This window comes from Mesoplodon densirostris, chromosome 10 (genome assembly GCF_025265405.1).
Source record: "Mesoplodon densirostris isolate mMesDen1 chromosome 10, mMesDen1 primary haplotype, whole genome shotgun sequence".
Lineage (NCBI taxonomy): Eukaryota > Metazoa > Chordata > Mammalia > Artiodactyla > Ziphiidae > Mesoplodon > Mesoplodon densirostris.
Window position 1 is genome coordinate 25,216,464 of NC_082670.1, and position 24,655 is coordinate 25,241,118.

The 24,655-nt window shown below is 44.1% G+C and overlaps 1 protein-coding gene and 2 long non-coding RNA genes across 21 annotated transcripts in view; 1 reads left to right on the plus strand and 2 right to left on the minus strand.

Annotated features, from left to right (window-relative positions):
• Positions 1-53: 53 nt before the first annotated feature.
• Positions 54-10,792, minus strand: TMEM14A (transmembrane protein 14A). Of its 17 annotated transcripts, XM_060110901.1 has the most exons (8): positions 10,718-10,755; positions 10,298-10,428; positions 9,634-9,762; positions 8,243-8,386; positions 6,146-6,230; positions 4,181-4,282; positions 2,549-2,636; positions 55-610 (listed from the first exon to the last, which is right to left on the minus strand). In XM_060110901.1, the coding sequence occupies exons 5-8, from the start codon at positions 6,213-6,215 to the stop codon at positions 571-573; spliced, it is 300 nt and encodes a 99-aa protein (XP_059966884.1). In that variant the 5' UTR covers positions 6,216-6,230; positions 8,243-8,386; positions 9,634-9,762; positions 10,298-10,428; positions 10,718-10,755; the 3' UTR covers positions 55-570. The 17 variants fall into 17 exon arrangements, with proteins under 17 accessions (XP_059966892.1, XP_059966895.1, XP_059966897.1 ...); XM_060110904.1 differs by lacking the exons at positions 8,243-8,386; positions 10,298-10,428 and adding an exon at positions 7,663-7,749 and having other exon boundaries at positions 10,648-10,780; XM_060110903.1 differs by lacking the exons at positions 8,243-8,386; positions 10,298-10,428 and adding an exon at positions 7,663-7,832 and having other exon boundaries at positions 10,648-10,780.
• A 1,808-nt stretch (positions 10,793-12,600) lies between these two features.
• On the minus strand, positions 12,601-16,269 carry LOC132497409 (uncharacterized). Of its 2 annotated transcripts, XR_009533587.1 has the most exons (4): positions 16,181-16,269; positions 14,106-14,366; positions 13,685-13,762; positions 12,601-12,777 (listed from the first exon to the last, which is right to left on the minus strand). It is a non-coding gene; the product is annotated as an uncharacterized LOC132497409 (long non-coding RNA). The 2 variants fall into 2 exon arrangements; XR_009533586.1 differs by having other exon boundaries at positions 13,685-14,366.
• Positions 16,270-16,451: 182 nt separating this feature from the next.
• The window catches only part of LOC132497494 (uncharacterized), a 51,880-nt gene continuing 43,676 nt past the window's right edge, over positions 16,452-24,655 (plus strand). For both annotated transcript variants that reach the window (XR_009533605.1, XR_009533604.1), the window contains exon 1: positions 16,452-16,660. This is a non-coding gene — a long non-coding RNA (uncharacterized LOC132497494). The remainder of the gene's footprint in view (positions 16,661-24,655) is intronic.

Sequence of the window (24,655 nt, forward strand, 5' to 3'; positions counted from 1 at the left end):
GTTTAAAACAGAAGTTCTTTTATTTGAATACTGAATACATTCCGTTGGTACAGAGTGTGCTGAGGATGAAGTATTTTAAAGAAAGAAAAAACACTGGTAGCAATACAATTAAAATGGAAAAAAAATAATTTTAAATATAACACAAATGACAAATAGATACATTAGCATTCTTTGAAGCCCACTTAGGGCATTCCATCATCTGTAAGGTATAGTTTAATCTAAGCTTATTTCAGACATGAGTATTTGGAACTGTCAAAAAAACCCCAAAAAACCAAAAAACAAACAAAAACCACATGACACAGCAAATCAAACAGTGTATCACGATTTATTAAATATCTTTAATGAAACCAGTACCTGACAATTAGAAAACAGTTAAACCATTTGTTTAAAAAAAAAAATCCCTCAAACCAGTGTCCATATTAGAGGTGACAGTGTTTCTTTTGCAGTTTCTACCATAAAATAAGACCACGGTGAACATTCCATATTGGAATTTATCTTTTCAATACAAAGAGTAGGCTCTGCCCATTACAGCAGAATGACTCAAATTTCCTTTTCAGTTCCTGCGGATTCTCAGAGCAGCAGTAAGACAAGTCTCAGGATCATCATGAGGCTAGATTAAAATAAAAGACAGGCAAGGGGAGGGTGACTCAGGAGGTGTGAGACGGAAGGGTTGTGCGCTCACCTAACCCATGTGGTACTAAACCCTGGCTCCCAGCGTTCTGCCCTGCTTCTACTCCCTGGGGCAGGGGTGATCTCACTGTCCCTGGATCCCTGTACTTAAACTTCCAGATGTGACTGAATTAGCCACTTAAAAAGGTTCACTGAGGGCTTCCCTGGTGGCGCAGTGGTTGAGAGTCCGCCTGCCGATGCAGGGGACACGGGTTTGTGCCCCGGTCCGGGAAGATCCCACATGCCGCGGAGCGGCTGGGCCCGTGAGCCATGGCCGCTGAGCCTGCGCGTCCGGAGCCTGTGCTCCACAACCGGAGAGGCCACAACAGTGAGAGGCCCGCGTACCGCAAACAAACAAACAAACAAAAAAGTTCACTGAATGAAGGAGAAAAATCAGAACTCACTGTTCTGAAAATCTGGGATGAACCTTTGTAAGAGAAAGGTTTGGAAAGAAACACAAAACTTTCAAAAACTAGTAAAGGCAAGCAACTTGAAAAACTAATCAAGGGGTGATTTGGGGATGTCATAATTACAATCTCAGCTTCTTTGCACGTTTGGGGTCTTGTCTTCTTGACCTATAAACCCTACTTCTGACCCCTTCCACCACCAAGTATCATTATTAGAACAGGGCTATCATTAGAAAGCACTCCTTTATAATCACACTTTCATTCCCAAATCATAAACATTATATCCAGTCACACTAGAAAATTCTATTGAAAAACAGAAAGGAGAAAATTACCCATTGCGTTACCACCTAGAGATTACTAACAATTTGAAATATTCCTTCCTATCTTGTTTTTCTATACCCAGACTTTTAAAAAATTGAGATCACACTATATTTGCTTATTGTTTTCATTTCCTATTATGTCAATATTTTCTAACACCACTAAACAGTTTTTGAAAACATGACATGTAATGCTTGCTCAATATTCCATTAAGTGGACAAAACACCTATTGAACCATTTCCTTACTGGTGAATTTTCAAGCTGTTTCTAATTTTTCAGTTCCTCATGTTTTCCACTAGAAATAAACATCAGTCTTTGTATACATCTCATTATTTCTTTGGAATAAATTCCAAAAAGTGAAAACGTACATCAAAGAAAATGAACATGTTGATAGCTGTCAACATATAAAGGCAGCTTCCAAAGAATTTAAAATGTTATGTATAAATTTTTACTTGGTAATGTGCTTAATCTCATGGATAGAATTACTGAGATTAAGAGAAACTTGAAGCTCCCCATTTATCTTTTTAAAAAATATTGTTGGGCTTCCCTGGTGGCGCAGTGGTTGAGAGTCCGCCTGCCGATGCAGGGGACACGGGTTCGTGCCCCGATCCCGGAAGATCCCACATGCCGCGGAGCGGCTGGGCCCGCGAGCCATGGCCGCGGAGCCTGTGTGTCCGGAGCCTGTGCTCCGCAACGGGAGAGGCCACAGCAGTGAGAGGCCCGCGTACAGCAAAAAAAAAAAAAAAAAAAAAAAAAATATTGTTTTCTCCCTTAAAATTTCAAAGTAACTGCGACAGACTTTCACTTTGTCCAACTCTCTAAGAGAGATTATCAGATTTAAATGAATACCTTTACTGTCTCAGACAGGTAAATCCTGAGAAAAACTGAGGCTGAATTTAATTCTTTATTCTGAAAAAGGTAACTGTGTACATGTGATCAGATAGCACAGCAACGATAAGTGTATTTGATAAAAATCTTCACTCGCACATAAACGTCAACAATTGATTGAATGGATGATATTTTAGGGTTTTATAATCATGCTGATTGTAATACAAATTACTTTGACCTTTTAAGTTAAAACTGACTTCTGCCAAAAATTCAGCACTTCAAAATGACAGCAGAGGAAAGAATAGATCAAAATAAGTTTTTCTTACCTTAAACCTGCAACCAGCCCAGCTGGCATGATTTTCTTGGATCTCTTAAACCTCACTCCCATTATGGTGGCCAGGAAGAAAGCTGTAACTAAAAACCAAACCAGTGCGTGAACCAGCATTTCAAACATGTTATCAGTGTTTGCTTGTGGAAAAAATGGATTTCATTTCAGCTTTCTAATATAACAACTATTATGTATTGGTACTGAGTTGCTATTTTCTTGAAAAGATAAAGTGCTCTATTAAAACACTTTATTAAATAGCTTATCAAAATGGTTTCTGAGGAAACAAGCATGTTAAAATCCATTCCTGAAATATCTTCAAAAGAAAAAGTCTTTTTCCAACTTAATTTCTATTTATAGAACACTCCTGGGAAGGTCAGGACTGTGTCTTATTCAAGTTTCCTTAGGAACACTAGGCAGTATACCTGGACCCACAAGAGATAGCCAATAAATGTTTAGTTAGCTGAATGGAAGGAAAAGAATCAGTTTCTAAAGTAAATCTTTAAAGTAAGACCTGATTAATAAAATAATCCTAAGAAAAGGCTGACTGTTTTTATTTTATAGCATTCCATTTTGGAAATTTGATGCCTGAAGAGTAAATAAAAACAGCCTAATAATATTAAATTCAGAAGCATCATACCAGCCTTTTAGAAGCTAAACCAGTATGATGAGAGAAGCAGTTTTATGTAAGAGATTAGGGCACTGATGTCACAATTTAAGAATTTTCAAGGAAAAATCACTTGCTGATATAAAAAACATGACTGACAATAAACATACATTAACTATTTAAGTGCATATGAATAAAAAGCCCTATATATATACACACATATATATGTGTGTGTATACATATATATATATTTTTTTTGGCTGATATATTTTTATCTTCTGACATAATTTCATTATTAAAAATATCCCTTGCTCCTATTTAAAATAAGGGGAAAAAATCCCACTTAATTTCTTCCTCTCCCTCAAAGAACTGGTACAATTTGTCTTCCTTTGTATTTTCTTCCACACCCACCAGGGCACGCTGAATAATCATCAAATTAAACAGAGACCATTTCCTTAGTGTAGTTTTCCAAACCTTCCCTGTATTTGTCTTTCAACCCAGACAGAAGAAAGTCAAGCATCCTGGGGCTTTAAACACACACAAGTTTTTTCCATTTACCCTGTGGACATTCTCCTACTATAAGCCCAACAAGGGAAGAAGCTAAAAGAGTCAGCCTTGCTTTTCTAAATCTTAAGGCAAAGTGGGATCTAAAAGCTGTTTGTGAATTAAATAAAATAATGCAAGGCTGTCTCTTTTTAGATATTTTCACAGTAACACAAACTATGCTAATATGCATTTAGGAGCATTAGCAGAAAATCCAGACATAATTTCTTGCTTTTTCTAATTTTATTTTATTTTTCTAGTAACAAGTTTTATAGAAATATTCTTATGAGTTGGAAGGCCTGGCAGCAACATCATTATTTTTGATCAGGTTTGTGTCGAAAGGAACAAGAACAGTGTTCTGTCTCCACACAGGCATATGCCCACCTGCCATGTGACCAGTATCTTCTAGTACACCGAGGCTAGGTATCAAAAAATTATCCCCAAGCCTTGATTCTCCGTAACTGGGAAAAACACCTTACTCACACAGGGACAGTTTTACATCTCGCTTGTCATTGGAGACACGGTAAGCTCCACAGCCAGCCAAAAATCCAACAAGAAGACCAGCAATCAAAGACAGAACACCACCTGGTGAAAAAAAGTACGGGCTCAGAGAGAGAATCCCCAAATGAAAGGTATGCCTTCATCACTTCACATGTGGAAAAATGCATTTCTTCTTGGGCACTGTAACTAGACAAAGCCAAATTAGGTATCGGCTATCCATGGACAGTTTCTAAGACATGACTGTTTCATGCTGAACCCCAAATGCGAGGCAGAGGAACCCCAGGTACATAGCAATGGGAGGGGTAGGTATGGTGATAAAGCCTGCCTTGTAGTATTGCTTCTGACAGCGACTGCATGGCCTTGGACAATTACCTGACTTGTTTATGCCCCTCTTTTATTCCCCCTATTCTCCTTGCCTCCATTTTTTTTTACTGAGGTTGTGATGATAAAAATAAGATGAAATGATATTTTCAGCTCATGGAGGTAGAGAGGGGGTACTATTCAAACCAAGTGATGGTTCTGTCCTGAATAATCAACAAACCTTCCAGCCTCAACACATCAGGACTCGGGGATGGACTGTGACCACACTGAGTAACGGGAAGAACCTGGTCACTGACGCAGCCAGCCAGCTGCCAATCCATTCCCTCCCCCACCCAGCGCCCGCCCTGCTCAGCGCTGCCTGGGGCACTGTAACAGACACGGAGCACTGCAGGGTGCACGTGCCAGTGACACTGTCACCAACACACACAGTCCCCACTTCAGGACACTCAATCTATTTAGAATCTTATCGGATTGGAATCCCTAGGGTCAAGGCATCTCTGGGTTTTTTTTTGTTTTTTTAGATTTAAATTTATTTATTTATTTATTTTTTTATTGAAGTATAGTTGATTTACAGGGTTGTGTTAGTTTCTGGTGAACAGCAAAGTGATTCAGTTGTAAGGTATCTCTGTTTTTTAAACAGCTACAGGAAAGTCAGATTGCAGCAGGGTTAAGAACCACCCTTAAATTCAGATTGCAGCACCTCCCACACCAAAACACACAACCCATCCAGAACAAGAAGTCACATGCACTAGGTTGTAGTCTAATTCTACAGGCAACAAGTGAAGGAAGATGCCTGATAACGGAAGTAATCCTCTCCTCTCACACCCTCCAGCAGCCCCAACACACGTACGCACGCGCACACACACACACACACACACACACACACACTCACACACTCTCTCTCTCCCTTTTTCCTACCATTCGAAAAACCACTAACGAAGGAAGTAACCCTGATAACCATATAGACCTGAAACTCAAGTCCCCCAAGGTCACCAATATAACACTCTTCAAAATATAACTTCATTTAATGAATTTCTTAAAAATATAAGAAGCAAATATGACACACCATGACTGCAAACGCTTTTACCTTAAAACAAAGCAAAATAGAAAACTTGATCTTTCATTTTTCTCCATGAAAATCCTTCAATTTATCAACTGGGTGTTTTTTTCCATCTTTGGACAGAGATGAAGAAACCACTTCAGATATGATATCTAAGTAATTTTCCTTTGCAACACACAGTATCAACATAATTCAGTTTTTTGACACTATGAGTATATAAACAAACCAAAAACTTCATTTGATAATGAGTGAGTAGCCCTGAAGAGGGTAAGTCAATTAATTATGCAATTGATATTAACAGGTAAAGGGAGACCCAGATGCCCAGGCTCTGGAATGACAGGCTCTGTCCATCCAGCCCCATGGAACCCCCATCCTTCCGAGAATCCCATCCACCACGTGCTGGTCCTCATTAGCTTCTTGTCCTATTTACAGACCCTCAGACAATCCTAGCACAACCACTAACCTCCCACCAGGTCGCTTATTAGCTTCTTGTCCTGCTTACAGACCCTCAGGTGACCCTAGCAGAAGGACCAACCTCTCTGATGAAAAATCTGGTTTGGGCTCACCTCTCCGCTTATATCCCAAAATGCTTCCGAATGTCACCAGGGCTGCATAACCAAAACCAATCAGGTCCATTGGCAAGGTTCAAGTCTAAAGCAAGGCGAAGAGACATATTTTACAAGATAAAAGACTCTGGGGGAGCAAATACGTATAAAAATGATATGCATTCAACAGAGTTACAGAAATGAATTTCTCTAACCTACTAAGAAAAGGGCAGCTAGATCTTCACTTCTCCCAACACTCAGCTGCTGTCCCGCCACCCTCATCACTCTCAAGGACGCTCAGGGTGACACCTGAGGCTGATTCTCCTTCCTTATCTTCAAGACTTGCTGTTCCCTCAGCTGTGTCCTCCCTTCCACTTCCCCAGGAGGACTTCTGCTCCGGTTAGCCGGGTGTCGTCACAGGGCCGTGATGTTGCCATCTCCGCTTTGCACTCCCGTGCCTGGAATATTCCCCCGCTCCCCCACCTCCATCCCCAGCTGCCCTCTATGCCCCATCTCCTTCTGAACCTGCTCCCCTTGTCAGCCGCCCCCCAGGCTCCTTAACCACTCCTACCTGCCCCGTCCACCTGGTCTGGAGCATCTGCTCTTCTTCCTCGAAATTCCCTGATCTCAGCAACTCCACCTTATAATTCTTTCTTTTGTATTTGTACAGATATTTGTCCCCCCTCCTCCTCACATCGAAAAACAGGAAAGGGGTAATGTGGACGTTTGCTTGTTGACTGAAACAAAGATTTCCTTTCTGGTTTTTTTTTGTTTTTTTTGGTTTTTTTTGGCTGAGCCATGTGGCACGCAGGACCTTAGTTCCCTGACCAGGGATCAAACCCATGCCCCCTGCACTGGGAGCGCAGATGGAGTCTAAACCACTGGACCGCCAGGGAGTCCCCAAAGATTCCCTTTCAACATGTGCTTTGCACTAGCTTGGTTATGAGACAGCTCTCCTGTGGTGGCAGAGATGCCCACGCTTGGTCCATGGTAAACCGTTAAAGGGTACAATGCAGCCCTGGCACGAAGTTAACTGAGTGACCATGACATTCTGTGGGCATCACAGCAGCAGCTGAAACATCCAGGGGTGGGAAGTTCTAAGAAGCTCCACTGAAATCCTGCCTGGGATTCTCTAAGATGTAGGAGGAAGTGTGCTAGCTACAGGCTGGAGACACGGGTTCTGGTCACTAGCGGCTGCTGGGCCCTGGACCACCCCCATCCCTAAAGAACAACTCCCCCAAAGTGAGGGAAATAGACAAGATAAGCTCTAAGGTTCTTGCAGCTTTTTAAATTCTCAGATTCCTGGTGGTGATGGCACATCTTAAGTTTTTTACGTCTCTATTTCCTCCCTGGAGAAAGTAGTTCTTTGTATCCACGAGGAATGGTATCTGAGAGTTCTTTGTACTTTCACAATTTTCTCACTGCTGCCATTCAGGTTAACCTGGTCTTTAATTCTCTGTAGCAACTGGTAACAAACTGACCCAGAAGAATGGAAAAGGGGTCTTGAGTTGATCTCAGAGAGTAAGCTAGCACTTAACTGTGAGGAAAGGTCTGGGGAGGGAGCCCAAGGCACAGGAGGAGGTGATGGCACTGAAAAGGAGGCAACGACGGAAAATCCTCAATGTCTGCGGGACAAAGAATTAAAACAGGATAGTCGTCGACGCCCAAGTAGTTATCCAGTGGGATTGAACATACAGGAAGGAAGGACCTGTGTTCAAAAACCATTTGTTGACTGAATGATGGATAAACAAATAATGAGGATGATGTTTCTGAGCAATTACCATGTGCCAGGCACCACTCTAAGGCCTTATATGTAACAATCCATTTAATTATCACCACAACCCTAGGAGGTAAGTACTATCCCCATTTTCCAGATGAGGTGACTGAAGCACAGAGAAGGCAAGCAGCAGCCCCGAGGTCACACAGCAGAACCAAGATTTCAGACTCAGAGAAGTCTCATTCCTAACCAGTAGTACCTCTGAAAACTGAGTTAGCTGCTGAAAGAATGAATGTGAAAGTGAGCTTGAGGTTCCTCAGAGTTTTGAATTCTGGATTAAGTAATTCTGCTTAGCCTCGTAGCTTAGCCCACGCTGCACCGTCTTCCACCTGGTGACCTACCATCTTCAGCCCTACGAGAGCCTCATGTCCAGTCCTACTTCCTGTCTTTCTCAAAGAGCTCATCACATTCCACAATGCATGCTTGGCTTCACCAGCATGTGATGTTAGGCAAGTTCCTTAATCTCTGTACCTCAGTTTCTCCATCTGTAAAATAGGGATAATAAAAATATCTACCACACAGAGCTGTTGTGGTGATGAAATGAGTTAATGCTATAAGGCACTCAGAACCGTGCCTGGCACACAATGAACACCCAACAAATACCAGCTGCTCAAATAATGATTCCTCTCTTTCGCACTTATATACACTTTTAAGCTTGACGTAAACAAGGGCAATACTATTTCAGCACAGCAAGAAATCAACTGAGGTAGGGTGGATTTATGATGCTGGCATTCATAGACTCAAACCATAATAGTACAACCTGCACCTATACCAAATTCCATCAACGACTTTTTCTTGAGTGTCTTTTGTGTGCAGGCAGCAGGAAGGGATGGAAAGCCCCACTGACGGACATGGCCCTGGTATGCCAGGACTTCCGGTGCAGCACCATGGAGGCGGCAGCTGCGTGAGGGAGCCCTCAGGAGGAGAGGCACAGGCAGCGCAAGCAGGAGCTGCACCTACTGAGGCCTGGAGCCTAAAGGAAAATTCCTCCAGGAAGCAGGGACCCAGCTGAGGTCACGGGGAGGGCAGGAGTAAACCAAGGAAGGAGGGTGGCAAGGAAGCACATGACCTAGGCAGAAGGGAGACATGTGCAAAGGCCTGGTGGCATGAGAAAGCACGGCATGGTTTCAAAATGGAGACAAGTGCAAGGGGTGTGACGGGGGGGGGGGGGGGCTGGTGAGCAAGAGCCAGACAGCCTCTGGAAGCCCTGTAAAGGGAGTCTGGTAAAGACAAGCTGGGAGGCAGTAAGTCAAGCAAGGGATGAGGGTGGCCTGGCCTGGAGAAATGAGGGTGGAGCGAGGTGGACAGATTTGAGAGAGGTCAGGAGGTTGACTCAACAAGCCCAGGTGTGGGGAGGGAGCAGGGGGGATAAGCCTCTGGCTTGGACCACTAGGGGAGAGGAGAGCCTTGATGCTGTTCCCTGAGACAGGGAACAATGGAACAGCAGCAGGTGTGTGTGGGGGCAGGGGGGGGGGTGCCCTGGAATGATGGAGCCCAACTTAAACATAATCAGTCTAAGATGCCCAAAACACAGTCAGGAAACACCCTTCCACAGAGATGTGAAGCTTATGAGAGAGATCACTCATCATCAGGTAGTAACTGAGGGACCTAATTCTCTCCTTAAGTTAATCACCTGGTGTGGCAGCCTGGTTCTTCTCCCTCCTCCGAGTCCCCCAGTTCTTCCTCTGACCCTCTCTTGGGGCCCCATCCCTTCTACCTGGTGTAGACTTACTTCCCTTGAGCTTCTCTCTCCTCTGGGCCAGTCAAGCTCCTTGAGGACTAAGCTCAGGTTCAATTCATCTTGTCTTCCTCACAGCACCAAGCTCACTACCGAGCACTTAGGCAGGTGCTTAGTAAATGCCTGTTGAGTGAATGAATAAGTGAACCAAAGGAATAACTTCTGCCTTAAGACATTCCGTAACTGACCTACCCTCGGTATAGCTCTAGTGCCAGGGAAAAGCCCTTCATCACCTTAGTGAACTGAGTGTTGTTCTAAGGAGGCAAAATCAATCCTTGTAAGAAGTTTCATGCTTACAGCGAAAATTCAAACAAAAGGCAATCAGCTCTGGTGCTCCTTTTCCGTGGCAGGACCGTATGTCCTGCTCAGAATCACACAGGAAAGCCAGAGGCTGCGTTAACAAGGGAGGGATGGGCGTGGGTACGAAGCATCTGGCGCATCACGTGTTCCCATCGCAAATGCTATGCCCAGCCCTTGGAAAGGCCAGAAAGCATCTTGGGTGCAATGCAGCAAAATGATTTACTGCACAACGCACAAAACCAGATGAAGGGGCCCTGCCTTGCCCTTAGCCCTCCAAAATTTGGGGAAACCACTAAGAGATTTCCCGTAAGCCATTATATAAAAAGCATTTTCATGCTGAGTATCAATAATTACCTACCTTTGAACTCCTTGGGGCTCGAAAGACACATTTTCGAGTGAAGTCTGGGTGGTGCTGGGAAGGTTTAAAACCCTGCCAAGCATTTCTAGATGGTCCAAGAGCCCCACCCTCTTCCCCATCTCTCCTTAGCTCTAGGAAGGTAAAAGGGAGAACAGGTGGGAGATTCAGAACCGCGGAAGGAAGAAATTCCGGGAATTCCCAGGAGGAGGAGAGAAGCGATTCCCTGGGAGAACAGACTCCACCCCCTGCAAAATCCTCCCAAGGTTCTCTGCGTCTTTATCTGCCTATTTCTGCACCGCTGCATGAAAATTACGGGCAGGGAAGTCTCGATTGCGAGATGTACAGCTCACCTGCAGCCCCGAGCTGTCTCCGCGGCTGAAAAGAGAAAAGTCGGGAACTAGGTGCGGGAAAACTTCGTACCTGGAGAAGGGAAGCTGACCCCGCCGCCTGCGCCTTCTACTCTGCGCGTTACCTCCCAGTACTGGGTGGGGCCGCTGATTCCGGGAGGCACCCACCCCGCCCCTCGCGCGCGCATGCGCAGCACCCCTTCCACTGCAGCTCAGCCCTGTCCCGCCCACGCCCGCCGGGCGCCGTGGAGGTTAGTCGGCCCTACCACCTGCAGCGCCTGTACTGTAGCATCCCAGGCGGCGGCCACACCTGGTCACTCGCTCCGGACCCGGCCACTCGCTTCGGCGACCCGGCTTTTGGTCCTGGCCCTGATCCCGGGACTCGGGTCTCGTGCCTCCTGCCGGACGGACGTGGAGTGACATGCATTCGCAAGGAGTGGGCCTGGGTGTACCAGGGATTCCAGATGGCAAAAGATTTTTAACCGTTGAAGAAGTTCCTTCAATATTTAAGGGACGTTTGTGGGACCTCTCCAGCAACGCAGGCCTTTTACATACTCTCCACCAGATTGCCCCCATTTTCAGCGGAGGGAGGTAAGGTTCAGAGAGGCGAAGGGATTTCGTTGTCCACAGACTCAATTCCACAGGGTGCAAAGGTTAGAGCCCGAGTTTGTCTGGTTTCAAAGCCCGAGCACCCATTATTACACCGCACCATCTACGAAGGCATCTAGATGTGGTGCGGAGGCCAGGATGCCGGTTTCATACTTGAAGCCCAGGATTTGCTGGACTTAAGTACCTGAAGGGGAGAGGTACAGAGTGCCAGAATTGCAAGGCACTTTAAATCATCTTTCGTTCCAGAATAATATGTTCCCAGGGATGAAACTTAAATTGATCTGGAATCCTGCATCCTGGCTACAACTTCTCATCTCACTCCAGTTTTGTCTTCCAGGCCACTGACAGTAACTCCAACCCTCTTCCTTATATAATAGCTCTTCAGAAATTTGAAGAAGGCTGTCATCTAGGGCTTATCAAGCAGCTCTAGGGGTGCCGTGGGGCTAGGAATAATAGGATTTCTTAAAATTAAAAAAAAGAAATCTTAAGAATATATCTTATATCTTGTGAAATTTGCTGAATCTATTCCTTGTGTTCAAAAGTGCTTCAAGGAAGCAATGAGACTATCTAAGATGAGAAGTCTAAGGTGGGCATAAGGAAATAGGGTTCCGGGAGGTTCACAGGAGAGTTGATGGCAGGCGCCAGAATGTGGATGGAGGAAGTGGTATCCTGAACTTTGGCTCCAAGTTCTCCCAGCTCTCCTTCTCATCCCCTTCTTTGCCCATCCTTACCTCAGGGCATGCTGGCACCTTTGCAGGTGCATGCTCTCACTCTGTCTCTCTCTCTCTCCCTCCCCCACCACAGACTCCCAGGATACTTTCCCTAACCTGAATAAAACCAAAAACCCTCTTGGGATGCCTCAGTGTCTTTAACTAATATGAACCCCCCCAAGTAAATAACTTCCCCCTGGACCCCAGTGCCTGGATTTATAAGATGCTGAGATCCCTTCCACCCCTGTCACTGAGGTCTTAGAGACTGAAAACAGCCTCATGGTATTCCTACTCAAGGCGTTTTCACCTAAATCGAAAAGAGCAAGGTGAACAACATGTGGGAACAGGAAGGTTCTTAGGCAAAAGGGCCACTGTCCTCTCAACTCACATGCCTCCAGCTGACACCTACTCCATCTAATGGGAAGGTTAGATAGAGCACGAGACGAGGGTGCAGTAAAGCCTATTCACCTCCACCTCTTTGTAAAGCTGTCTGCTCATGATCCACAGCATATTCTTCCCATGTGCCATCAACCCTTTGGCAGTCTGGACAAATGTACAAGATAAAATATGTAGGATTGACAAGGAAGCCAATTTTATTGAAATAAAGTTATCAAAGTATTAAACGTTTAAATCTGTGATATAATAATCTCATTATTAAATTATGAGATCTAGAAGTGGGTTTTAATAATTACCATAATTTCCAAGTAGTTGTGCACATAAACAATACTCTGAGGTGTCTGTAACGTGAATATCTGTGATTCCTGGGGATGACAGTCACAGGTTCTAGTACTGCTGTGATTTGCTGCCAATTTTCCTAATGGAAAGAAATGCTAAATTTTACTTAGACATTGGTGAATACGGAAACTTCTTTTTCCCATCCAAGTTCTCAGATCTTCTGATTTCTATCCTCAGGCTTCCTTGGATTTGTAGAACTCCCAGTCTCTAGTGATGCAGGGTTTCCTAAGTTGTATTTGGTGGACTTGGATAAAGGGAAGGCAAGGCTGAGAGCCCAGGCAGGACCTCCAAGGACGTTTGCACCTCAGTGAGTGCTCTGTGGTCCTGAGCCTGGTCCTCATTTTCAAATGTTCAGAAACTCAGTTTATATCCATTCTTCCAGGGGCACCCTGGCTTTGGAAGATTGATTCATAAAAACCAAAGTCACAAGGGACTTACTGATTTTTAAGCAAACAAACAAACAAAGCTTGTTTCAGGTCCTCGATTCTTCTCTTCACATCCCACATGATTACTTACCATTTAGGCCTCTCTCTGCTCATCAGTAAAAGAAATTTTGAACAAATATCTTAATACATGTACTCATATGCTATGGATATTTTAAATACAAATAGGTAAATCAAAATAATATACATAATGTAAGACTTTAAAAGGAAAATACGAATAAGATTAAACAGATATTTCCTATATTTAATTTAAAAAATGACATATTTCTTTCTGCCCTATGATACAGTAGGATATTTTCATTCTTTCTGCCTTCTTTTGCAATAACACTTTTCTGAACTGCTTGCAGCCTTTAGGACATCCTTCTTCTCTTTGATGTAGTGGTAAAACTGGATACAGTCAAAAGTCAAATTCACTGTGACTTGCAGCTCTGCTCTAACGCCCACATTACACTGATTCCTTGGATCAGTCTAACGTGATGACATTAAGGTAAATCTCCTCTCAATAAAAGTGTTTGGGCATGGAATACTTAGGATTTTACTTACTAGCAACAGCAATGTCCACCTACTTCGTATCCACAGGCTTGTGATAGTCCAGCTGCTCGTCAATCAGGTCCTTTGCATCTATAAATTCATCATACAGGCTATTCGTGGTTGCAACATCTGTCATTTTTAAACACTCTGAAGCACACTGGATGTCATGGTAAGTTAAACATCTCCTCCTCAGGGAAAATGGCTTTAAAGCACAGAGATAATTTGAACTGGTGAAATCGAAGTTAGAGTCCAAATAAATTAGTTTTAGTGAAGAAATTAAGAAAGTCCTGTTTAACTTGGTTGCCCTGTTCTAGTGACTTTTTTTTTTTCCAGTTCGGAAGCAGTCTTATTTCCCAAAAATGAATCACCTTTCCGCTGTATGTTTGTCTCAACGTATACATGACATCGAACAGCTCAGGTGCAGTCAACTCACCCTTTTCAGGACTCCATATGGTCCCTTCAGAGATCATCAAACAGTTCTGGAGAAACAACATATAAATTTCTGTTCTACTGTAATCCTCTTCTCCATTCTCATCCTCAATATATTTCCAAATCAAAGAAGGACATCCTTCTTGCCCCACACTTTGAAAATACGATTTTACGTTAGGCCAACATTTTAGCATCTTTTCTATGGCTGCCAGCCGTGTTGGCCATCTGGTAGGCATGTGTCTAAAGAGGTCATCTCCTTCCATCTCTGTAAAGGCAAAAATCTCACTAAGTGCTTCTGCACATTTTGAGGAAACTGAAAAGTGACCCAAAACTTTCATTATGAAAGTCTCAATATCACATTTAAGCAAATCGCAACTCTTTTTAGCAGTCCTGTATACAAGATGTGCAGAGCATCGAATATGTAAGATCTTTTTATTTTCTTTGGAAAGAAGTTTACAGACTGAGTGGAATTTGCCAAAATTTACATTTGCGCTATCTGACGAATATGCAGATAGATGAGCTAAGTCTAGTTTGTATTTGGGCAAAATACCAACAGCCTTTTGTTTTATGATTTTGGCAGTTTCATTAAAATCCTCATAGAAATCCAGAAGACGATTTGAAACTCCATTTTTCAAGTCAAAGTACCTGAGAGCTAGAAAGAACATTTTTTGTTGCCATGATTTGGTGCACGGCTTGCAGCTGATATACTATAGAAGGCACGATGGTTGGTGAGAGATAACAAAATCAGCTCTACAGTGTAAGGGACCAACACATCTGTTATCAAAATTTCTCCTCTTGTTTGCCCACAGAATATTTTGGTCACAACCTCTGAATCAGGAACAGTGACTTTACTCAGTTTCATAGAGCAATCAGGGCAGCCATAGTACAAGGCATGTCTGTCTGTGTAGGACGCCCATGCTAATTCACCAGCTGCTACTTTTGGGTGAATGCTGATTTCATTTCCCAAAAAGACAACACCTTTGGTTGGTTTGGAGGCACTTGCCTGTCTCATTCTGGACTTGTGAGATTGTCTCGAAATGCGCTTTCACATCCCATTCTCCACCATGCCCAATCCCAAATTCTTTCCCGCACAGTGTGCAGGATGCTCTGTGTGGGTTATTTACGTCCCTGATCCAATTGTGTGTGTCCTTCCATTTGTCGTTAAAATAACACAGTCGTTTAGCCTTCTTTTTCGGTGATGGGATCATGCTTGCGTTAGTAGTATAAACGTTCTCATTTTCATTATCTGACCTCTTAGAAAACATGGTCACAGTTCTTACAGTGTTTAAAAAAAAAATTAAACTAGCACTCTTCTGATACAAAGCACAACAGTTAATCCCCAGGCTGGTATCACAGCTCATGCCACCAACGAACAACTTTCTGAAATGGTTGGGTGAGACACTTGGCCACAATAAGTCTTACAAGGAAGCCATGAGCTTTGAATGTCTTACTAGAAATCCATGAGCTAAGGTAGGGCGAGATCACCCAGAGCTTTCACTGGAAGGATTACAAATAAAGCCACCATCCAGCAGCAAAAGTCCACTCCCACGCACCCTAAGTATGAAAGATTGTATCTTGGAAAGACATTAACAAATTTATACCACCTCCTTACTGAGATCTCAACTCCACAGCCCCTCCAGGCTGGGAGGGGAAAGAAAGGGCAGCCTGGCCACAGCGGAGGCCACAACTGGAAGACACCCTCCTATCAAAGTGCTATCATCTATCCCTATCTTCCTCTGTGCCCAGATGTTGCTGTCAAGGAACTTGGCCTTCCTGGGGCAGAGACTGCGGTCACACAGCGAGTCTGTTCCCAGCGGGAGGGGAGGATGGAGGCCCTGGGTAGGGCGCGGCCGGACCTGGCTCAGACCCAGTCCGAGATCACACCTTGCTCCCGGCCACCTACCCCCTGGGCCAGGCGGTTTGGGGACTGCGCCCAAAGCCACCCAGCGACTCCCGCCAGCTCCCCAGCCCCCACCCGCTCCCTCCTCGCTCTTGCCGGGTTCTCGGGGCGGGTTCTCGAGGCGGCCCCGTGCCTGTTCTCGGCCAGGCGCCTCGTCTCCACGGGCTGCTCGCCCTCACCTGCTTCTGACGCGCGGGTCAGACCCGGCTGTCCCCTCCCCGCCGAGGACGCCGCGGAGACCGCTGGCGGGCAACAGGGCCGCGCTCGACAACTGGCCTGAGCATCTTCCCGCGAGCGTTTCGGAGCGACTATTTATAAGGTCCAAGTCCGCTGGGGCGGGCCCACTTCTCCTAAAGCGCATGCTCATTGGCTGAGCCCACCTGACACTCAGCCCTGGGCCGGCGTCCCTTTGACCCTGACGGCTAGCTCTCAGAATCCTGGGAAGTTTGCCGTCTTCGAAGGCAGCGGAGCTGGGGCGCTTCAGAGGGTTCCCGAAGCCCGTCGAGCCTGAGGAGGTTACCTCCGCCGGCTGACGCCTCAGCCTTCGCCCCGCGCGCCGGTCTCGGGCTTCACGGAAATGAAAACAAGCCAAGAGTAAAACAAAACCAGTACAAATCCCCAAGTCAAAACAGCTACAATCAAATTCAAGGAAAGCAAAGGTAAATGAGTTTTCTCAGTATAATTAAGCAAGAGTCATTTTTTGGCAGAGGCAAAGTAAACAACTGAATTTCAAGGGGGTGAATTCAAGAAAAGGTGAAACGGGAATCTAACTTCAGTTATAGGATATTTATACCGATTTCTTTTTAGACCTTGATAAGCAGAAGTTCGCTGTCGAAGAATCCAGCTTTTCTTATTTGGGTGCCTTTCCTACAAACAGCAGCAGGGGGCACTAGATGCTCTTGTTTCATTCAGGTAGGCGAGGCGTTTTAAACCTTGTTAGAGTTATCAAACTCCAAATGGTTTCCTCTTAGAAAACAGGGCGGTGGTCTGAGTAAAGGGATGTAGGAGGACTTCCCTGGTGGCGCAGTAGTTAAGAATCCACCTGCCAATGCAGGGGACATAGGTTCGAGCCCTGGTCTGGGAAGATCCCATGTGCCGCGGAGGAGCTAAGTCTGTGAGCCACAACTACTGAGCCTGTGAGCCACAACTACTGAACCCCACGCGCCTAGAGCCCGTGCTCCACAAGAGAAGCCACCGCAATGAGAAGCCCCCACACCGCAGCAAAAAGTAGCCCCCGCTGGCCACAACTAGAAAAAGCCTGTGGGCAGCAACAAAGACCCAACGTGGCCAAAAATAAATAAATAAATAAATTTTAAAAAAAGAATGTACCAAAAAGGTAACAATTTTTGCAGTACAACCTGTTGACTAAGGAGTAGTTTCCATAAATATTGTGGTGGGGAGAAAAGGTCAATTACAGGACATAAGGGGGAATTTTAAGGTGGGCTCTGAAAGAGACAGGCAGTGGAGAGTGAACAGGGTACCGCTGACTCCCTGTCCTAGCCCTGCCATCTGGGCTCATTTTGAACTTTTGCCAAGAACACGGGACTTTCCGTGCTACTGGGACTGAGAGGTTTCCTGGAATTTGGCACTTTACTAGAAACAATAATGATAGTAACTAACATTTAATGAGTATTGTGGGCCAGCCACCTTCTAAGCATTTAATCCTCCCAGTAACCCTCCGGGGTAGATACTGTGTCATCCCCATTTTACAGAGGAGGAAACTGAGCCAACTTGCCAAAGGTCATGCACACAGCTAAGAAGTGTCAGATCCATGTTATAGAAAAGAGTGTGCATGCAGGCTCTGCAGTCATTCTGCCTGGGCTCCAATCATGGCTCCACTACATTTTTTTTTTTTTTTGCGGTACGCGGGCCTGTCACTGTTGTGGCCTCTCCCGTTGCAGAGCACAAGCTCCGGACACGCAGGCTCAGCGGCCATGGCTCACGGGCCTAGCAGTCCGCGGCATGTGGGATCTTCCCGGACCAGGGCACGAACCCGTGTCCCCTGCATCGGCAGGCAGGCAGACTCTTAACCACTGCGCCACCAGGGAAGCCCTGCATATTTTATTAAGAGAGGAAAGCACAAAACATTATGACTGGCACAGAGGAAATACTCAGTAGTGTTTGGTATTATTATTAAAAGTGGTCCTTGCTCTCCAAGAGTTTAAAATCTACTTTAAGAGGTTGGTAAGATTCATAAGGCAGTAGAGATGCCTATTGAATGGGTGAATGGGACAGAGAATAGATGTGTGGAAGTATTTGGAGGAGGGAACAGCTGTGAAACAAGAGTGGTCATGTCTGGGTCACAGGTCACTCAGCATGGCCCCTGCTTAAATGAGTAACCTGCATGTCATCATTAGAAGGTGGTCTCAGATCCTGAATGGCTTGAGCTAATCACTATAATCTTTGTGATTGGTTATCATATGGCTGGGTGTGTTTAATTAAAAATGTAGTCGATTTTTACTAGTCACTAAAATTGTCTTAAGGAATGGTATGGTATCTACTCTTTTAGCTGGAGGAAGCATTTATTAATTTATTAAATTTTCAGAGAAAGCATTTATTAATTTCACAAATCTTTTGGCTGTTATATGGTCAGGCCCTTCAAGATGGCTGTTCTCCTGCTCTCTGTGCATCCCCTGCTTGACCAGGCCCTGCTTCCCTCACATAACTATTCAATCCTCTTAATTATAGGGCTTAATTAGTCCCTGGTAACTGAGCCCACCTGATGTCAACCCCCCCTGTAAATGGTAGCCTCCTTCTCCCCTGAGTAGCAAAGACTGTTGCCATGTCCTGTCCTCTGGACGCAGTGGGGCATTTCTCCAGGACCCTTTGTAGGATTCCCCATGTCCAATAAACCATTGATGTCTCTGTCACTGTCTCTGGGCTCTGCCGTCCCGAGGCTGGACAACTACAAGGCTTGCAGGCCTGTGGGATACAGCCCAACAGATGTCAAGCCATGGAAAAGGAGTCTGAGTTAGAATAGGACTCTGAGAGTTAGAGACTGACTCTCGAAGGGGATGGCAAGAGGTATTATAATTGAAACCTGAAGTCTGACAGGCAAGGAGTCAGGGGAACCGCATTGTGGGTAGCAGGAATGGCCTGAGCAAAGGCCCTTCGATGGGGAAAGGGCTCCATGCCTTCTGAGAACCAAAGGAGGGTGTTTGGTTGGGGCTAGAGAATTGTGAATTAGAAGCAGAATAAATTGGTTCAGCAACAAGCTGTGTTCATAAAGAGCTGGGCTGAGTATGGTTTCCTGCTTCTGAGTCTTCTATTGAAATCTGGACTGTGCAGTCGCCAGATGTTGCTGCGGGGAAACTTTCCATCATGAGGTGAGGGGTAATCTTTGTGTGCATCTTGCTTTCCATTTGTTGTCCTTAACCGAGTTTAACGCTCTGTGTCTGTGTGTGCTTAAACCCAGAAGAGCCTCTGTTTTGGATGAGATGATTCCTGACTCTTCTCTTTTGCTTAGCAATAAAAGAATGGTAAAATGGATTTACATTAATTCACTAGCATACTTGTCTAACTTCATCTTCCCCAAAAGATTTCTTAGAATAAAAAATAAAAACAAATATTAAAGATAGCTCAATCTTGGGACTTCCCTAGTGGCGTAGTGGTTAAGAATCTGCCTTCCAATGCAGGGGACCCAGGTTCGATCCCTGATCAGGGAACTAGATCCCACATGCATGTCACAACTAAGAGTTTGCACGCCACAACTAAGGAACCTGCCTGCTGCAATTAAGACCTGGTGCAGCCAAAAAAAAAAAAAAAAAAAAAAATTCCTGTTCCTCTACATCCTCATCAGCATTTGGTGTTGTCGGTGTTAAAAAGAAAAAAAAAAAAAAAGCTCAATCTTTCCTATTCTAACAGCCTCCATGGAGCCACTACTGTACTTGTAGTGTAAAAGTCAAACATGTGAGAAAGAGGACTTGATGTACAGAGTTAATCCATGTGTCTTCTCAGATCTCTTTGAGCAAACGACCCTTAATGCAATAAAACTGGCATCTTTGAGGAAAAGCAGATTATCTTGTGTGATAAGGCTGCCTTTTCTCATTACGTTAATGTTGCTCTGATCATGCATTTTAAACAATGTTTTTAATTTAAAAGAAAAGGTCCCAAGAGACAGGGCATGCTACTACTTGGAAACATGCAATGGAGAAACATTCTGAAAATCCACTCAACAGTGCAGCAGGACTCACTGTAAAGGTGAAATGGGGACCAAATTTAAAGAAAAGATTCAGCCCCTTTCTTCTTCTTCTTCTTCTTTTTTTTTTTTTTTTTTTTTGCGGTACGCGGGCCTCCTATTGCTGTGGCCTCTCCCGTTGCGGAGCACAGACTCCGCACGCGCAGGCTCAGCGGCTGTGGCTCACTGGCCCAGCCGCTTCGCGGCATGTGGGATCCTCCCGGACCGGGACACGAACCCGTGTCCCCTGCATCGGCAGGCGGACTCTCAACCACTGCGCCAGCAGGGAAGCCCCTCTCTTTTCTTCTTATAGTTCATTCTAAGGGGCTAATTGTTAGAGCAAGTTTAATTGGTATATCCAACAAATTTCATGGATCCAACAAATTTCATGGAAAGAAGGGCAATGAATATTAAAAGTTTCTGAAATTCAAAGCAGATGTGGATGGAGAGTTAATTTAAAAACAACCACACACCTGTAACACCTTGGGCAGGCTCTGGAACATCTAGCAGCATTTGTATAAGTCATCTTTTCAGGCTGGATTTAATAAAGATTTGGGGGATGAAGACGGTTAGGAAGAAATTGAACTATTTATGAAATACATTTTTTTAAATTGGTAAATTATTCCAATTAGCAAAGTGGTTAATAATACTGGCTTTTAGGCTGGATTTTTCAATTTGTGAAGCTTCAAGGCTAGGAGCCTGCCAGGTGAATAAGAAACGGTCAGGGCTTCTCCCTGAAATTGACTGGGGCTGTGGTCAAAATGTAATAGGATGCTTCTGTGTCATTCCCTTTTGCAAAGATGTCGCTACAGACAGAACTTTAGGAAAACTTTATTTCATTCATCTTAAATTGTCTCCTTGGAGGCTTCTGAAATGCTTAATTCAGTGGTCCCCAAATTTGCTGCCCATTGGAATCACCTGGGCATCTTTGAAGACTACTGATGCCTGGCTCCCATCTCCCGATATTGTAATTTACCAGGTATGGGCTGCAACCCAGGCATGGTTTTGTTAAGCTTTTTGTATATACATGGGTTGTAAGAAATAATACAGAGAGATTCCTTATACTCTTTATGTTACCCCATGGTAACATCTTCCAAAACGGTTATACAATATCACAACCACCTTATTGACATTGATACATGCAAGATATGGAACATTTCCATCACTACCAGGATCCTTCCCTCTTGTTGGCCTTTTATAACCACACCCACCTCCCCACCCACTCCAACCCGCTCCCTTGACCTCTTGGCAACCACTAATCTATTTCAATAATTTTGTCATTTCAAGGATATGATATACATGTAATCATATAATATGTAACCTTTGGGGATTAGCTTTTTTTTCACTCAGCATAATTCTCTGGAGATTCAGCCAGGCTGTTGCAGGTATCAATATTTAGTTCCTTTTAATTGCTGAGTAGTGCTTCAGGGTGTGGATGCACCACAGTTTGTTTAACCATCTGGATTGTTTTCAGGTTTTGACTATTAGGAATAAACTGCTATAAACATTAGTGTACATACTTTTGTGTAAACATGCATTGTCATTTCTCTGGGAGGAGTGTCCAGGAGTGGAATTGTTGGGTTATATGGTTAGTGCATGTTTAGTTTTTAAAGAAAATGCTGAACTAGTTTTCCAGAGGGGCTGAACCATTTTTACATTCCTAACAGCAATGTATGAGTGATTCCATTTCTCTGCATCTTTGCCAGCATTTGGTGTTGTCGGTCTTTTATATTTTAGTGTAGTGATAGCACGTTGTGGTTTTAACTTACATTTCCCTAAGGGCTAATGAAACAGCTTTTCATGTGCTTATCTGCCACCATTTGGTGAAATGTCTGTTCATGTCTTCTGCCCATTTTCTAGTTGGAGTATTTATTTTTTACTCTTGAGTTTGAGAGTTCTCTATATATTCTAGATGCTAGTCCTTGGTCACATTTGTGGTTTGCAAATGTTTTCTCCCATCTGTAACTTGTCTTTTCATGCTTCTGGTAGAGTTTTTCCATAGAGCAAAAGTTTTAAATTTTGGTGCAGTCCAATTTATCTTTTTTTTTTTTTTTTTTTGTGGTACACGGGCCTCTCACTGTTGTGGCCTCTCCCGCTGCGGAGCACAGGCTCCGGACGCGCAGGCTCAGCGGCCATGGCTCACGGGCCCAGCCGCTCCGCAGCATGTGGGATCTTCCCGGACCGGGGCACGAACCCGTGTCCCCTGCATCGGCAGGTGGACTCCCAACCACTGCGCCACCAGGGGAGCCCCTATCATTTTTTTATGGGTTGCGCTTGACATTATTCAAGGACTATCTAGCATTATGCACTAAACAGACATTTGGTCAAATCATCAGAGTCCCTCACTACAAAAATATTTCATGTTAAAACTTTCCATCCAGATGAAGATGTTCCCTTCTGTTGTCTTGTTTAGGTGTGTTGACTTTTAAAAGATGTTTGTGGTTTCAGAGAAACCCCATGGACATACAGATAGACTTAAAACTTCCAAAGATGTGAACTTCAAGACTACTATTGCTTATCAGATCTTGTCCTTGACATTCTAGACAGGCTTCTTTCAAAGAAAGCTCTTTACTCATGGGGATAAGGGAGTTGATGGATAAAAGAGAAATTTCTGGACTGTCACACAGAGGCAATACAACTCTCACCAAATAAGTAGTTCATTGTATAAAGAAAAAAAGAACTGTTGTCATGATGGGAAGAGGTCAGGAAAAGGCTCAGATGTCCCAAACGGAATTAAAACTCATTCATTTGAATGGAATTACTACTCATTCATTTGAAAAATAAAATAGGGAGATTTAAGCACAGTCCATGGGGATTATGAATTATGGTCAGTGTGTCCCCTTATTTAGAATGTTTGGGGAGGAAGGACTTTTGTATAGTCGGAGCAGTGTTTCCAGTTACTAGAGATTTTCAAGAAGACCCTGGACCACCACGTAGCAGGGGTGTTGGAGAGGTGAGTCAGACACTAGAAAGTAAGGTATACAAGGTGAGCTTTGAGAGCCTATCTAAACCTAGTGCCTCTGGCATCATGACCTTTCTCCAACACAAGATTCAGAATATCCTGGAAAGGAAGAGTATAGGTAGGACTGATCCCAAGAAATATAGGCAAAGCACCAGGAAGAAGCCAGATAACTGGAGGAGAGCCTTATCTAACAGTTGGATTTATGGAGCTGGAAAAGACTTTGGCGGGCAGCTATCTTGCTCTTGATAAAGAGATGGAGAGAGAAACTGTATTAGTCAGATAGGCTAGACTATGATGCACTAATAAACCATGAAATCTCAGTGGCTTAACATAAGAAAACTTTATTGCTCCCTTGTGCAAACTCCTTCACAGATGTTTCTGGTCAGGCATCTCCTTCAAGTGATGACTCAGTGATCCAGGTTCCTTCCATCTTCTTGCATGTCCTTTCAACACATGGCCTCTAAGGTCCATGGGAAAAGGGAAGAGGATTGAGGAAAGGCACCTGGCCACTTTAGACATCCAAGCCCTGAGTATTCCATTCATCACTTCCACTTGCATCCGTTAGGCAGAATGCATCCCACAGCCAACCCAACTGCAAAGCAGGCTGGGAAACAGAGGACCACACAGGTATCCGTGGCATACCTATAGTTTCTGCCACAGGAAGCCAAAACCCAGAGGGGTGCCATGATTTCATTATGACCATTGTGTTAATGTTGACACAACTAAGATCAGATTCTAGATAGGATGACCTAGAGGGTTAAATGTAGTATATGATGAAGCCTTCTATGGCGGATCCCGGTAATTCCAAGATTCTTTTCTGCCCCTTCCCACTTGGCAGCTAGAACCTCAACAAAACAGAACTGTTTATAGTTCCCAGTGCCTGCTTTGCTCCCGCAGCCCCTTACTTATGTGTGAATATCTTCTATTTCTTCACCTACCTCCTCTTTGCCTACTTATTCTTTAAGACTTAAGCATCTGTGCTTCCAGGAAGCTGATCTCAATCTTCTGATGCCCTGCTCTCCAGATTGGGTTAGGTATCCTTCTGTGCATCCACAGTATCCTGTCCACCTCTAACATCACAGTTACTAAAGGTTATGTCATTATCCATTTTTTTATTCTATTTCCTGCCCTAGGTTGTGTGCTTCTTGTAAGTGAAAGACATTATTAAAATTGTAATAATTAAAAAAAATTTTTGACATACAGCAAATCTGACTTTTTGTGTCCAGTTTATGAAGTTTAACAGTTGTATGTATTTATTAGAGTTGAGATTTTCCTGGTTCTTGGTATGCTGAATAATTTTGGATTGAATCCTGGACACTTTGAAATTATGTATGAGACTCTGAGTCTTGTCTGAATCCTATAAAATGTTGACATTTCTGTTTTAGCAGGCAATCAACCTAATTGGTTTCAGGCTTCAAGGTCTGACCAACTTGCTGTAGGAAGTGTTTTCAGTATGAGTTGTTTTCAAAGCCTTTGCAGGGCTCTTCTGATCTACCTGGTGTGTACACCACCTAG

What these genes read in the sequence shown, in the direction of transcription:
- TMEM14A (XM_060110909.1), bottom strand. Translation starts at nt 6,215, where the DNA reads ATGGACCTGATTGGTTTTGGTTATGCAGCCCTGGTGACATTCGGAAGC. An exon ending in AGATGTAAAACTGTCCCTGT is followed by an intron (nt 2,637 to 4,180) that starts GTGAGTAAGGTG and finishes TTTGGTTTTTAG; the next exon opens with TTACAGCTTTCTTCCTGGCC. An exon ending in GGGCTGGTTGCAGGTTTAAG is followed by an intron (nt 611 to 2,548) that starts GTAAGAAAAACT and finishes ATTTTAATCTAG; the next exon opens with CCTCATGATGATCCTGAGAC.